Raw genomic sequence first — 14,886 nt, 5'->3', positions numbered from 1 at the left:
ATTATATATCCGATCTATAAAAGTTATTTAGAATACCGCGGTGTGCGGTGAAACAGCCGCTTATATATAGGAGCAATAAAATGCTCCCATTTATTCTTGTTTACCCCAAAACTTGATCAGAGCAATCCGTCGATCGTTTATCGGCGTTGTAAAGCACTGTAACGCGGGTGCATCGCAATCTACCTTTCGCGACTTTGATACTTTATCCGACGTGAACTAGGATATAAAGAGTATTTGCGTGGAAGCAATAACTCTGTGTACCTGTAACACAATATTCAGGGTTTACGTATAACGCACTGTCGGGATACGTGACGAAGCTTTAATCCCCTGCTCGCACGATCACGCACGAAGAAATATCTAATATCCGGATCGATCCCGATGCAATTCCACTTCTAGCACCAGTGTTACCAAGGGCAGTATTCCGAGATTGCGGGAAAACGAAATAAAATGATTCTACGTCAGTAACGAGGAAACGTTGAGCCTGGAAATCACGCAACAAATACAAATTGGGTGAAAAATTGATATAATTGGAACGAGTGTTCTCCTGTTTAACAATAAATCTCGAAACCGACAGTTTTTACAGTAATGACTTTTGGCTGAGCAACCTTATATGCGTAGACAAATGATTGAACATGCGATAAGGGACACGCATTGGTAACGGTATAAACAAGAGGTGTGGTTACAAATTCGTTACAACAATAATAAATAATACCTACAAAACCTACGCCGTCAAAATTAAAAAATCCAACAAGCCGCAGGTCATCCTGCAGCTTATTTTATACGCGATATAAAATCATTCATAGTTTCGTCGACATTCCTTTTTCTTTTTCATCGATTTCTCTGGGAACGTATTTTTATTTTTCTTTAATTTTTTTTTTTTATTTTCTAACTCTCTTTTCTCGTAACAATCAACAGGGGTGTAAAAAACCACTCGGCGATGATTCGAAGGAACAAGGTGTCGACGATATGCCGGCGTCCTTAGAGCTCGTCCGAGATGCACGGTTTATACTACTAACACATACTTAGACTGTGGTGGCGACAGGGTGTTGCGTCGATCGATCCAGAAGCGAGCGGTGGATACCACGTGACTGCCGCGGTCCCGGTGACGTCACGACCTCCGCCCTGAACACCCCTAGGCCCGGTCCGATGCTGCAGGGCTAATTCATTTACACTAATTACTTTGCCTCGAGGCCTTGGCGGCGCCGCCGCGACGCGCGACGCCTGAATTGCAAGAATCAACGCTTCTTTCGGACTCGTTCTCTTTCCGATTAGAATTCCGATCGCGGGGGAGCGGGGGAGGGACAGTCTGAAAATCGTTGTCGGTCTCCTGCCAGAGAGCAAAAATTTCTCGGAAACTAGAAACTAAGGATTTTCATTTAGAGAATAAAAAAAAAAAACATCCAACTTACACGCGCGGATGGTGCGTGTAAAGAAAAGAGACGTTAAGGTTTCAAAAGTAATACTGAAGCTAATCGTCAAACGACATGTAATTGAACAAGATTTTCGTGATCGAGGTAAAAATATTTAAACACCAATTCTAAGTCTATAAACACCTTGTTATTATCAACAATGGCAGAAAGGTTACGATATGCTTTTTTTTTTTTTTTTTTTTCACAAATTCTAAGTTGCAGTCATTTCCAGCCTCTTTTAATACTTCTTCGCAATCAGACTCTTACTTGACCTGACTGTAGAAAAATACGTACGTACTTTCCATACCTCGTCAAGAGATTTGGAAAGCGGGTTAACGACGTTTCAACCGAACTTATCCCCGCGACGCGACGCGGTTTATGCGAAAAAATCGCGACTGCATCGCGAACTCGTTCCAACGGACTGCAGGGTGCTCGATGATCGCTCGATAAGACCCGGCATTCGTGCAGCCTGTAGGGTATAATACATAGGTATACTTTGGCAATCCGCCGAGACAAATAGGCGAGACGCAGCTTCGTCCGACGAATCCTGCCCGGCTTCCTTCCACCCTCCCTGTCCTGCTTTCCCTGTTACCTAAAATTTCCATTTTTATATCCACGAAATAACGCGGAGTCAAAATCCCCGAGAATTTCTCCGTTTCTGCATAACTCACACCGCAGCTGACAACCTTCGTCACCGCCATATTTGAGACGCGACGAAGTTGACGGGCCTTCCGCCGAGTTTCGGCCGCCATGATGAATTCGAGGCTGCGGAGGCTGATCGAGGACTTCTGAGAATGTTCCGACGAGTCTTACATCGCTTCTATTCGCTCTTCCAAGTTTACCGCAGATCTGTGTAGGTACACTAACTTCTGTAGTACCTACAGATTATACCACCGAGAATTCGGGCTGTGAAGGGACCGGGCGGTTAGTTTGCGTATGAATAATTGCCGCTTGGTGTTTGGAATCGGAGGGGAATTTGTCTTCTGTAACTCGGGTGGGAAGAGTTCGAGACAATTGGAGGACCCTCGAATGCGTCCTCGAGATTGAAATTGAACGTTATGAATAAACATTTGATATACTTTGCGCTGATTGCGAGACGGTGCAGTAAATGAAGTTTCAAAAGTGCTTGTCATTCTTCAAGGGCGAGGCCATCTACACGTGTATCACATGATGCTTGGGGTGCGGCTGCTATTCTCCTATCCGTCGGCAACAAAGTTAATACCGAATTCCAGACTGTCACTGTCTTATCTAATTCTCGAGCCGAGCGAAAAATCAAGAGTAAAACTCTGACTCTGTCGCTTCAAGATTCTCCGGGAAACTTTCCCAAGTTGAGAAACACGTCGGGTAACTCAAACGTCACTCTGAATGGCTTCGCAGACTTTTATCTCACCCGACTTGCCGTCACTTTGCATTACGATACCTGTGTCACTGCACTGCGAATTTGGAAGATTTTTAAACCTTGGACTTGATTAGAAACCACGTGATGCCCCAGCCAGTGAATCAACTCCGTGTCTACGGTCGTAAAAAAAAAGGCGTATCTACAATTGTTTGCGATAGTCCGAACAGCGACGAAGAATTCGTACAATGTTATTCAAATTTAAAGGGATATTACGCAACCCTGTATCCTCAAGGAAGAATGTCACATTTCAAGCCAGGGGGAAACTTTCCACTTCGAGCTTGATATCGAGACGAGAATGAGAAAGGAACGATCATGAGGAGAAGGGAAAGAGGAAGAAACAGCAGAGTTGCGAATCCCACAAAAGTGCCAATTCCGGATTGACCCGGGTTTTTCCTTCTAAACGTCGGGAGGATCCTACACCCTTAGAATAACTCCGATCCCGTGGCATGGTTACGGATTCCGGAAGGATCAACACTCGACGACGAACAACGGGAAGCTGAAGCGTCCCGTCGGAGCCATTCACGGTGACGCTTTTCGAGTGGATGGTGGTTCGAGGGTCGGCATTCGATCACCAAAGACACGAGTCGCGAGGATGGAAGGGAGGCCCGCTATTTCACGCCGGGAAAGAGCTCCACTGTACAAAGAAATCCGAGACTCGAGAAGTTATAGATGTTCGCAGTAGTCGAGATCCTGCAGGAGAAGCACTCATCCGGGCGTTCGATAAAACGGCATGAAGTATAGACCGCCGTTATATCTTACCGAAACATCCGCGCATTAACATTCCTCCTATCTCATTGTCTGCGGTTATGATGGAACCGAGACGGGACAGCCACGCGATGTTCGTAACTCCATTTTCTCGAAATGGAAATTTTATTATTCATCATTCTGTAGGACTATCCCACGGTGTAACGATCTGGATTTGCACAGGCCACGAAATTTTCGCCACTCGCATCGCGGCCATTTTTTTCAAAGTGTTTCGACGATTCGTTGCGAACCTGTGAGACATTAACTCGAGAACTTTTTACCCGTCGTGACTGGAAGGGTAGATAGATAAGTTGAGCCAAGGTTCGACGGGTCTCCAAGGCTCGTCCATCAACTTAACGATTCTCGCAGATTGAATTTCTTCGATGGAACACAGACCTACGCCACAATCGGTGAAATCGCTCGTCTCGACCGATCACCGAATGCTGATTAACCCCGCGTTCAATGGACACGAGCGGCACAAAGGGGGTGAAATCCGCGACCTTCGCAGCGAATGATAAGAACGATGTTTCAGTGACATCCATCCGCCTCGCGTATCGCCGTTGATTCGTCGATGCGAAAGTTCGAATAAGGGAAAGACGCACGTCACAACGTTCACTTGGCATTCAGCTCGAGCTTTTGTCTCGGCTCAACTGACAGTGACAGTTCGTATCCACATCGTTGCACCCGACAGGTTATTTTTATCCTTATAATAATGAGACAATACCGTCAGTCAGTGAAGCTATTGTATAACCTTGGTACGCGCATGCTCTTATACTAATCCGAATACCTTGGAAGCGATAACTGCGAGTCTCGTTGAGAACTCTGCACAATTCCGCGGAACGTCTTTTGTCGGACAAGGTGTCTGTGCCTTGTACCTCATTGGAGGCGTGACACGTTCGCGCAGCCGCACCAGCGCCTTATGAATTTCGGATAGTGAACTTACGAGGACGAGGAAGCAACGCGTGACGGATTAATTTACTGCCAGTTTTAGGAACGGGAAACGGAGAGGCTGCTCCGTTCACCCGACGTTTAACCCCTTTCATAATGCAGAACGCATACCCGTACATGGAATACTCGGAATTCTTGGCTTTTGAAAACTTTTGAGGAAGCAATTTGAAAAATCCTTCCGACTCGATTTTCTTCAACCGCACTTGACGCAAACTTCCCCAAGTCCCCTGATCATTCGATATCTTTCTAAGACCCGATCCTGCGGTGGCAATGGTTTCGAATTGTTGGAATCGTTCGAACTGTTAACTTACCATGAGTCTAAAATCGGACCGCGGAGCGGCCGGCTTTCGTTCAACGTTCGTGACCCAGAAAATATTCGTCCCTCGGGTTCTCGACGTGTACCCAACCCGCAACAGACCCGCGTACTCGATTGTCGGGATAAACAATTTTGACAATTTACTAGACAGGTCAACCGTTCACCGGTGCTCCCTGTATAATAGCAGTCTAAAACACCGGCTAATGGAATTGCGGCTTTGCAAAGTTTACGGATTGATTAACCCCCGATGATTACGCTCGCACAGCAGTTTCCATGCAGGTACGAACTTCTCCAGATACCGGTGAACATGGGTCTTCTCTTCGGCAACCTGGAGTTCCGTCCATTAATGCACGAACTCAAATCGCCCGAATTCAAGCCACCGTTGATTCTTTGGATCGACGTTCGCTGATACTTACCCGCAGTATCACGTGTAATCAAATTCTAATCCGGCAAAACGATTTGTTTGACATCCTATAAAGTCCTGACAGTCGGTTAACCGGGCTCCAATTCGGCTGCTTTAATGACTTCCGCAGTAGGTACTCGACTGTCTGACACACCACTCGCGTTGTGCGATAATTCCCGATCTTGGGAGGTCGCGATAAATTTTTTCCTATACAGTAATTAATCGCGCCTCGGACCCGCGGAGCATGCGATGCATTATCTCGGACTTGACCTTAGCCTTAGCCCCGAGTGACAGACGGGGAAGGGGGCTAGAATCTTATCCTCAGTTTCTCCGGGGCTGCGGGCTGCTTGAGGAAACCTCAAAGGTGCGCTACTTACATGACCGAAGCGAGCACAGGAGGGCAGACACATAGTCACCGACCCAGTGCTCCACTCCCTCCTTGGCGTTAAACGTCCCGCTCTATTATGGCGACCAACGCCAATTGGTCCTGGGAGTTTTAAAAGCAGAGGCAATTGCCAGCTGGATAGACAAGCGAACTCCGTGTGTTGTGAAAAATAAAATTCGCTGAGTCCCTTTCAAACTGGGCCGTCGTCACGTGTCGCTGTTTCGTACGTCAACACTGTTCGACCTGTATAATACGTGCCGCAGGGTCTGCTTTAACAGCTGGTTTTTTTAAAGCTCCGTGATCGCCGGCCGCCCCGAAGTCACCCCCTCAAGTCAGGCTATAGGCCGTAGCTTGGAGGCTCGAATCCTCGCCTCGGTCACCGGTCGTTTCTGATTGGTCCTCGGTTAGGCACACAATGGAATAGCATTAACCCACCCGCGGAATCAATACGGCCTGTTCCTGCAAACGCGTTTGTACACAAGTCGGCGCCTAAGGTCCGGCTGGTATTATTAAGTCTTCACGATTATTAGCTACATTGTTATTTTACGCTTATACATATTTATATTCGAGTTGAATTTTGATTCGCTCGATTCTTCCAACCTTCGTAAAATAAAAATAATCAAGGGAGGATGAAATTTTGATCTTCTGGCATCGCGACGTCGGGAATCCATCACGCTCACCTACGTTCCGCATTGCTTGTTGCCGTTAAAACAGGAGTCAAACAGAACGCGGGAGGCTGAATAGACGACCTTTGACAGGTTAATCTAACGCTAACCTACATCCCATTGAGAATGTCATCGTAACTAACACTTTCGGAGGTTCAATATACACGCGTGTTTATATGCAGACTGTCTTCTAAAGCGTTAAGGTTAGGGTGTGTCACCCTCGGGCCATGCGCCCGTTTCGTCCCACGGGATTCGCTCCTCCCCTGACCTCCGTACACATTGCCTGTACTGGGTGTATAACTTTTCGTCGGAATACCTTAATCATGTACCTCACACCCTGACAAGCCACGGGACTCGGTGCTGCGGAAAATTTCACGCTACGCTAACCGAGACGCGAGGGAGGACGATGTCATTTCGTCGGTAGAGAGAGAGAGAGAGAGAAAGGAAAAAAAATTATATTTCTACCGCTGCGGAAAAAGAAGTGAGAAAAACTGGATGGGTGCGGTCCTTCGAATCAGGAAAAACCGTAACGGGAAAAAGTGCGAAAAGGTCCGAGAGGGATTAGGAGGATCTTTTCTCGCTTCGCACGACGTCTAAACAAAACGGAAATGGGATATTTTTTTTTTTTTTTTCGGTCTATACACCGAGCTTTGCGACCGGCGTACACTCTGTCGATTGGATTAACTCGAAAGCTAGCCGAATCGTCGGAAAATTGTATTCTCGATCGATTCTATTGAAAGAAAGTTGGACGATACATATATGGCGATGCAGTGATATACGCGAGTCGATAAAAAAAGCGTATACACGATCCTTTGATATAATTAACGTTTGGAAAAAGTTGGGAAATAATAAGAAGATGAAGAAGAAAAAGTAAGAAGAGGTGAGGAAAAACGAAGACTAACACTTACTCGATGAAAACGTAATACATCTAGTTTTTTTTTTTTTTTTTTAGTTATTGCTTTTTTCCACCGCTCCTTCGGCGAATTTCACGTCGCTCTTAAATTGATTGCGTTATCAATTATTCCCAACACCGCCGGCTGTGCGGGGACTAACAATGATAAAACGTGGGTACGTCGCGCCCCGAACCTTCGTGTTTCACCTACCTAATGCGAATTTATTCTTCTGCACTAATTAGCGGCCTCGCTCGACTCGGTTTTGTGTTATATTATAACCACGGTTGAATACATCTGAAACGCATTATTTATATTCCAATTAGTTTACTCGTTAAAATGAGACGGCAATGTAAAATGCAGCTGGGTTCGTAGACCCTGGACGATCGCGTCGGACGCTAAAAATAAGTTATTCTCCAGAATACGGCTTGATCACAGGGTTATTCGTTATACTGGGTATGACTATAAGTTTGCGAGGTTCATTCGTAAATTGGTTCGTCGTGAAAGGGTTGATTTTTTTCTCCGTTTTTTTTTCCTTTCTTTTTTCCTTTACCCCGTTTTTGCAATCAACGAACAATTAATCTACCCGGCAATTTCAGTCGTTTCGGTAAAATTATAAGTTCTCCCGACTTGCCCAATCCCATTTTCTCCAATTTTAAACACCTGGCTGAACCAAATCTTTCGGTTGAATAATAAAGGGTGATGGTGGAAATGTAAAACGAGTAGAACGAATCGAAGGGTCACAATATAGGATTTTAAAAAACGCGACGATCCGTTTTATACGTAAAATTTTGCCAAAATAATCGTTTTGTATTTTTGGTTTTCGTTTATACCTTCCTTATCCACATTTTGACCTTCCTATGCTTCGACTTCCTGCATTTCCAAGTTTTTTTTTCAAATTCGATATTACGATCCTTCTATTCTCTGATCCTGATAAATTCCTACGTATAAAAAATAATGGAATAAAATTATGGCGAGCTGCACAGCGCGCAGCATTCCACATCCGTAATAGTCGTAATTACAGTTGATTGGTAAAAGGTCTGGACGAGGTTCGAACTGCAATCTGTTGGTGAAATTAGCCGCGATGGCGAAGCTTTACGCCGACTCGGTTGTAGTCGTTATCGCGCGATTCTCCTTCGTCAAGCAAGGATCACTTCCTGCAACCGGAAATCAGTATTTGCTATCGGGTTTTGTTCCCGCGGAGGCTCGGTTAGGCGCAAAAGCTATAGGAAAGGGGTTTGCGAAAGCGGAGAGAATCCAACGGACATTCCCAGTTTTTGGCAGCGAGCTTATACAGCGATGATCACGTGGCTCAACGCCCGCAATCTATCGATCCCTGAACCGAGTGCCGCAGAATCGGGGCCTCCCCTTGGCTGAGCCTCAAACTTTCTTCCTTGCCGTCGTCTTTTCCACTAATTTTTTTCACCTTTTACTTTCTTTCCTTTTTCTTTTTTCTTTTGCTTTTTTCGCGTTTCTCAATCCCCGTGTTTACCGTAAAAATCTCGTCCCAAACTTTTTACTCTCAACTTCTTACGCCCCCGTAACTCACAACTAAAACCTGCGTGTGGCTAACAAGTATAAAAATACCTTACATTCCTACCCTCATTTTTCGAAAATTATCCAACACTTAATTCAGGTTTTAATCAAATGTTTGCGTACCTGCACACGATGAATCGAAATTCAACACTAAATGCTTTTCGTTTTTTATTTCGCCCAAAGGCTAATCGACTCGTACATATATTATTGCTCTACAAAGTTTCACTTCCTTATCACACCTAAGGATCTATAGAACCCGTAGGTCTAAGGAGAAAATCGTCGTATCTAGCGTATAATAGAAATGATCGAAGGAAGCCGCGCCTTGCTATCGGACTCGTTCGTCTGCCCGCAAACAGTGAAGAGAAATGTAGGTTCGCACGGGAACGGGTAATTGCCAAGGGTTCGATAAGCCTGCCAATTTCTATTCTTCCGCTTCGCCTACCCAGCAGCGTTGTACTCGCAAGTGCCGAGTTGAATTTAGAGCACTCAAGATCTATCGTATTGTGTGCCGGCTTGAGATCCTCGCTTCATCCGTGAGGCTCCGCGCGAATTTCACCAAGAATACCTACTTACTCTTTTTTCGACACTTTACTTGAAGAGAAGAATAATAAAAAAAAAAGACTAAAAAAGAAAAAAAACATCAACCGCGAACAACTTGAGTATAATACAGGTACTTTTCTATATCGTCTTATCGTATTTTTCCCGCGATCAGCTTGAATGATTTTGGGCCTCCGATCAAACTGGAATTTTGATTCATCAGCGAAATGACGTTCGCAGATAGTATATCGAATATGAATCTGTAAGGAATCGGTGTTATTGCGCGAATGAAAGTGAGGAAAATTATTCACGCGGTGAAATCGTTTTCGTTCAAATAATACGACGACATCGACACGCGTAGACATTTTTAAGGTATTTTATGGGCATGAATATTGACGGATGGATTTTTTTCTCTCTGTTTCAGGATTCCTTTCGTGGGATAAAGATAGTTGTCATGTGGACTTGGAGAAAGAATTGCAGGCTTTGGTTACACAAGCGCCGGAAGGAGAAGAAGCCCGAAATGGTAAGACAAAAGTATTGAAACGACTTATTGGGCGGATTTTGTCGACGAATCTGGGTACCCGACTGTTCATGAACGAACGAACGCCGCGCATTTATTATTCCATTTTAATAAATCAATCAATCACCCGTAAAGCCTCGTTTAAATAATCCAAGTAATGTCGCAGGTGAATTTGAACATTAATATTATAAATTGTGGTACCTTTGAGTATTGGGTATACGTACGTTGTTTACCCAGAATTTAAAATTGTTTATTAGGCAAATTTATGCCTTTACTTTCTGTGTTTTTCTCGCACGACGGTTATAAATCACCTCGGAATCTTATTACTTACCTCGTTACAGTATAAAATTTTATGGTTCTTTTTTCTTCCTTCGTTTTCTCCTTCTTTACTTTGCTATTAATTTTTTTCCAAAAGCCAGTCTGCTGTATACTTCCTGAGCTTTTTATACTACCCGGGTATTGTATGCAATACACATACACATTATACATGCACAATATATCGCCGCGAAGTGCTTACAAACTACGAAATTAAACCTGGGTTTACACATGTCGTTATAACGAGCGATTGGCGTTGACGCAACACAAACGTAGGTATAATAATAACATTATTTAATAACAACAAGACTCGTGGTCCCAGAAATTTCTTCATTACGTTTCACACAACTTTTCGAGTGCGTAAATATCGGGACGGGAAATTTCTCGTCAAACGAAAAGTGGAGAGCGAAATACGCCACGGTATCTCCGTAATTATTTCATGAATTTACGAATATTACATCTACACGACGGACGCTTTCCAGGCGAACTAAAAATACACAGTGAAGTCATTCCATATTCACCGGCTTAGCGCGAAATAGAGAGAGAGAGAGAGAGAGAAAGAGAGAGAGAGTGAGAGAGGTGAAGAGAAAAAGGACGAAGAAGAAACAATTCGGAGGAAGAAAAGAACGGCGGGTTGCGTCATAATTAGCCAGGTATATCCGTCTATTCGCGCTGTTCAACGTTTCGCAAACGGCAACTGGCTGAATTTGCGACGTACGTTTTGCAATCGTAGAATACAAAAAAGGAGTACAAAGAAAAAAACGAATTGAACGAGAAAGTAGGACGAAAAAAAGGACATTGTGGAATACTTAAATGGCGTTCAACAATAGCCAATCTATTCGAAGTATCTTTAAAGTTAATCCTTATCTCGATCGGACTGCAGAAGTCGAAACGACTTTAACAATCGTTTTTATTCCCACGGTAACGAGGCTGAAACTAGCAGCCAAACTTTCTAATTTTCGTTCGAATTAGGTGACGAATTTCGAATAACAAAATTTTGTCAAATACGTTGAACCCCCAATACTTTCATAAAATTATGCGGATAAAATTGAACTGCATTTTTATATTTCCAAAAATTTTAGTTTACTAATTTCAATGTCATCCCATGGTAATTATTATTCATAAATCCCATTGGACCGGGGATCGATCAATACGACATGACGTGTAACCCTTTCGCAGCGGCCTTTCGTATATTCGTCTCAATAATATTACACGTCCTCGAAATTGTGTACATACCTCATACATCTATACGCCTTGAGCATTGGGGAAATCTTGATGCAATATTAAATTCAATCTCATGCCATGCCTCGCCCCGGAATATGCATCGTACAACATATACCCAACCTTTCAAAGGACCAAGGGGATAAAAAGATTTACAGGTAACTCGAAAGCCTCCGTACTCACAAAATCCATCTATGCGGTAGCCGAACGTACTTTACCCCGATTCTCTTTTCTCTCAATACTGAACTTTCGTCCAACGTAATTTTACGGTTGTACGATGTTGACCGGATCACGTTTTCTGAACGCCATCGATCCATCGTCGTTCGTAATATTATTCGAGTCATTGAAATTCAATTGGTAAGAAAATTATCGTGTAGGATCGTTAGAAAAAGGAAACACGAATTCCTGTCGCATATTAGCAAATATTGCCACGTATTTGCACATCTCAATTGACACTCGCCTGGCGACGTTAAACGTACGATGTGCATGTCGCATAATACAATCACTCCATCCCTCGAAGAACAGAAAAATATAAACTCCCGTGCTGCAGACGCCATACGCCCGCAAGGTTGCAAACATTTTTTCACCCATTATGCCGTCGGGTTATTGCAGAAGCCCACTTTTATTCCCCTGTATCGTTTTCACGCATTCCCGGCATCCGTTCGTCTGCAACCACAACGTTTATCTCTTTCACAACTCGGGCGATTCTTCGGTATTCCTAATAACACTTCGTTCTTTTTATGTTTAAAACAGCTGAAATATTTTGCCAATGTGATATATTTTTTCGAAGAATTTCTCGTCATCGCGATTCCGCGATTTTGTGGAAAATTACGAACCTTGTTTCGACAGTGAAATAATAAGTTCTGCGAATGTACGAACACAGAAATACAGTGATGGCGGAAACCCGACATGAATACTGAATAATTAAACAATGTTCTTTTAAAGCCTGTTGCTAACGACGCGATACTCTTGCTCCAGCCGATATTTTGCGACAGATTTACAGCGTCGTTTAAACGTGTGCGAGAATAAATTTCGCGAAGCAGAAAATCGGCCGCAACTTATTGCGATAGATTACAGAGACTTAGGAGGCGGAGCCTGCGATCTCCGCAGACTGTTCGAAGTTATCCTTTAACACAGAAGCCGTAAAAGCTTCCGCGGGAATAACGGAGATGGGATCGAGGAATAGGAAACAGCTGGGAACTTGTTTGAGGAAGTTCCGAGTCTCGTCTGGATCGGAAGTGTGGCGGCACAATGAGGTTCCGGCGAAACTGCAAGCTTCATTCATCCCTTGTATATTACAGTATTCAGCGAAATAGCGATGGCGGGGATTCCCCCTGTTTTATCGCGATACGACCCGTGGCCTATCGGGACAAGGAGTTGTCACAATAGCCGGTGATAATTACGCGCGAGAAGTTTTGCTGCTTGTGTTCGTGCGAATTAATTAATCGTCCACTGTAACGTTTGACTATCGAACACTGCAGCAGGTATAAGCTGTAGATCGGTCTGCAGATTCGAGCTCGCACCTCGGTTCGATGATCAATCTTGATGAGCTCCAGGAATCACCGGTTTAATAATAATACTTTAACGTCTGCAGCCTCGGTTAATAGCCAATTATTGTTCAGTACTGCCTTGGTTATTGGACCGTGTAGGTGTTTCATCCACCCGATGTGCCACGTTCCTCTCCGTCAGCAAGTTTCATTCTCATCATCGTTCCTTCTTCATTTTTCTTCTCAATATTTCATATTCTGCCCCTTTAATTTTATAAATATAGAATTCTATTAATTGGTTTCTGGGTCTTGATCATTCAATTCTTGTGGATGAAGAGGATAACTTGTTTAATTATACATTTAATACGGAATTCCTTATACAGTTGTCCGACCGTCAAATTGACTCATAGTTGAGAATCCTCGCTCGCCGAACAGCGAGTATTAGAATTTATCGCAGTTATTAGATAACGTACCGACTCGTCACCAATAACATCGATTTGGAACGGCATACCGGTTATTTCTGCAGCTACAAATTAATCACAGCAAACAGGTACAACATTCGACATATTTGAGGGTGGGTTACAATTTCAAGTATACGATATCATGCACGTATTCTGTACAATCGGGTAAAATTTTACGACTCATTTGCTTACATTTCCGTTCCTCCTATCTAGGTTTGACTGTTACTATTATTCTACGTATTTGCTTATATCCAGCCAACAATATCTAAGTAATGATTGCTGGTACTAACGTAGCCCAATTCGACTATCGATCATTTCCAATCAATACTCTTAGCCTTGTTCTGGACGTTAGGCAAACTTAGTAGGAAATAAGAATTTTACCGTGGTTCTTCAGAAGTAGGTACAAGTTATATAGTAACACACGATATCCGTGATTACCGCCGAGTCGTCCGACCTTTCGATCGAAGAACCTATAGGTACGTCGCTACCCTTTGAAATCCACTTAATCTTCCATCGCCTCTGACGTCGACACCCATTCAATTCAGTTTTTCATCACGAATCCTCACTACTTTCCGGGTCTTTGAAATATCAGAGTGTAGTCTTGAACTGCCGGTGTTATCAATCGGCCTGTTACACGGAGGTGAAAAATACCTTTGATCCGTTTCAGGTGAGCGACTGATTCAGTACGCGACGGAGAACCTCGTGACGGAGGTGCTGATACACCCGCAGACGAACACACTGCTTCAGTGTATCCGCAACCTCCTCGCCAGCTTTACCAAACATAGACACATCATTCACGCCGGCTATACGTTCAGCGGAAACGGTTCCTGGATACTGCAGGTACGTGATATGAACATTTTATAGTTGCACACTCGCGATACCGATTCGCCGATTTCTCATCAACTATTTAACGACCGATCCCCCTTACTCAGGATGGAACCTTCAGCCTGGCTGACTTCTTGGACGCCTTCGGCGAGCATGAGGTACAGCGGGTTCTTCGCGCGTACGAGAACAGCGTCACCGTTGACATACATTGCGCGGGTGTCGGCGACTGGACGACTTCACGACTGTCGAAGGAAGCCTGCACCAGGTTGGTGGTCCCGGCAAAAAAAATAAGAAGTTTCGAGTTTCCCGGATGAGAAAATTACTTACCGTTACTCGTGATCCGCAGGTCATGCAGAGTTCGAGTAAATCCAGATGACGTTCTCACCGCCGGGGTTCCGGCAATATCAAGCTTCACAAATTACGTTGGACAGTATCTAATTGCCCAGACGTTGGATCAGCTGATGGAGCCGTCGGATGTCGTCGGTAACATCCGGTTCAGCCACCCAACTCTCTACGTATTCCCCGGCGGGCAGGGTGACGCTGCCCTCTTTGGAATAAACGGGTTCAATATGCTAGTCGACGGTGGCTTCGCCCGGAAGGCCTGCTTCTGGGACTTCGCCCGGCACTTGGATCGCCTCGACGCGGTACTTCTAACCAGAGTTAACAACAGTAACATCGGCGGTATGTCGAGCGTCTTGCGGAAGAAACAGGAAATGCACGTCTACCCCCAGATTGGACATTTCTTTTGCAATTTGGTGGTGAGTACCTGTTTAGCAATGGGGGAAAAACTTAGCCCTTGTTGTGGAAAAACTTATGAAACACTTG

The 14,886-nt window shown here is 44.2% G+C and overlaps 1 protein-coding gene across 1 annotated transcript in view; it reads left to right on the top strand.

The window, feature by feature from the left end:
- Positions 1-14,886, top strand: part of LOC107217864 (microtubule-associated protein futsch) — a 68,195-nt gene that overhangs the window by 31,993 nt on the left and 21,316 nt on the right. The window contains exons 3-6 of the mRNA XM_015655550.2: positions 9,657-9,755; positions 13,904-14,076; positions 14,169-14,326; positions 14,408-14,819. Of these exons, the coding sequence (XP_015511036.2) occupies positions 9,657-9,755; positions 13,904-14,076; positions 14,169-14,326; positions 14,408-14,819 (842 nt within the window). The remainder of the gene's footprint in view (positions 1-9,656; positions 9,756-13,903; positions 14,077-14,168; positions 14,327-14,407; positions 14,820-14,886) is intronic.

This window comes from Neodiprion lecontei, chromosome 6 (genome assembly GCF_021901455.1).
Source record: "Neodiprion lecontei isolate iyNeoLeco1 chromosome 6, iyNeoLeco1.1, whole genome shotgun sequence".
NCBI classification, from domain to species: domain Eukaryota; kingdom Metazoa; phylum Arthropoda; class Insecta; order Hymenoptera; family Diprionidae; genus Neodiprion; species Neodiprion lecontei.
Note: the sequence above shows the minus strand (reverse complement) of the source record. Positions and strands in the feature narration are given on the sequence as shown.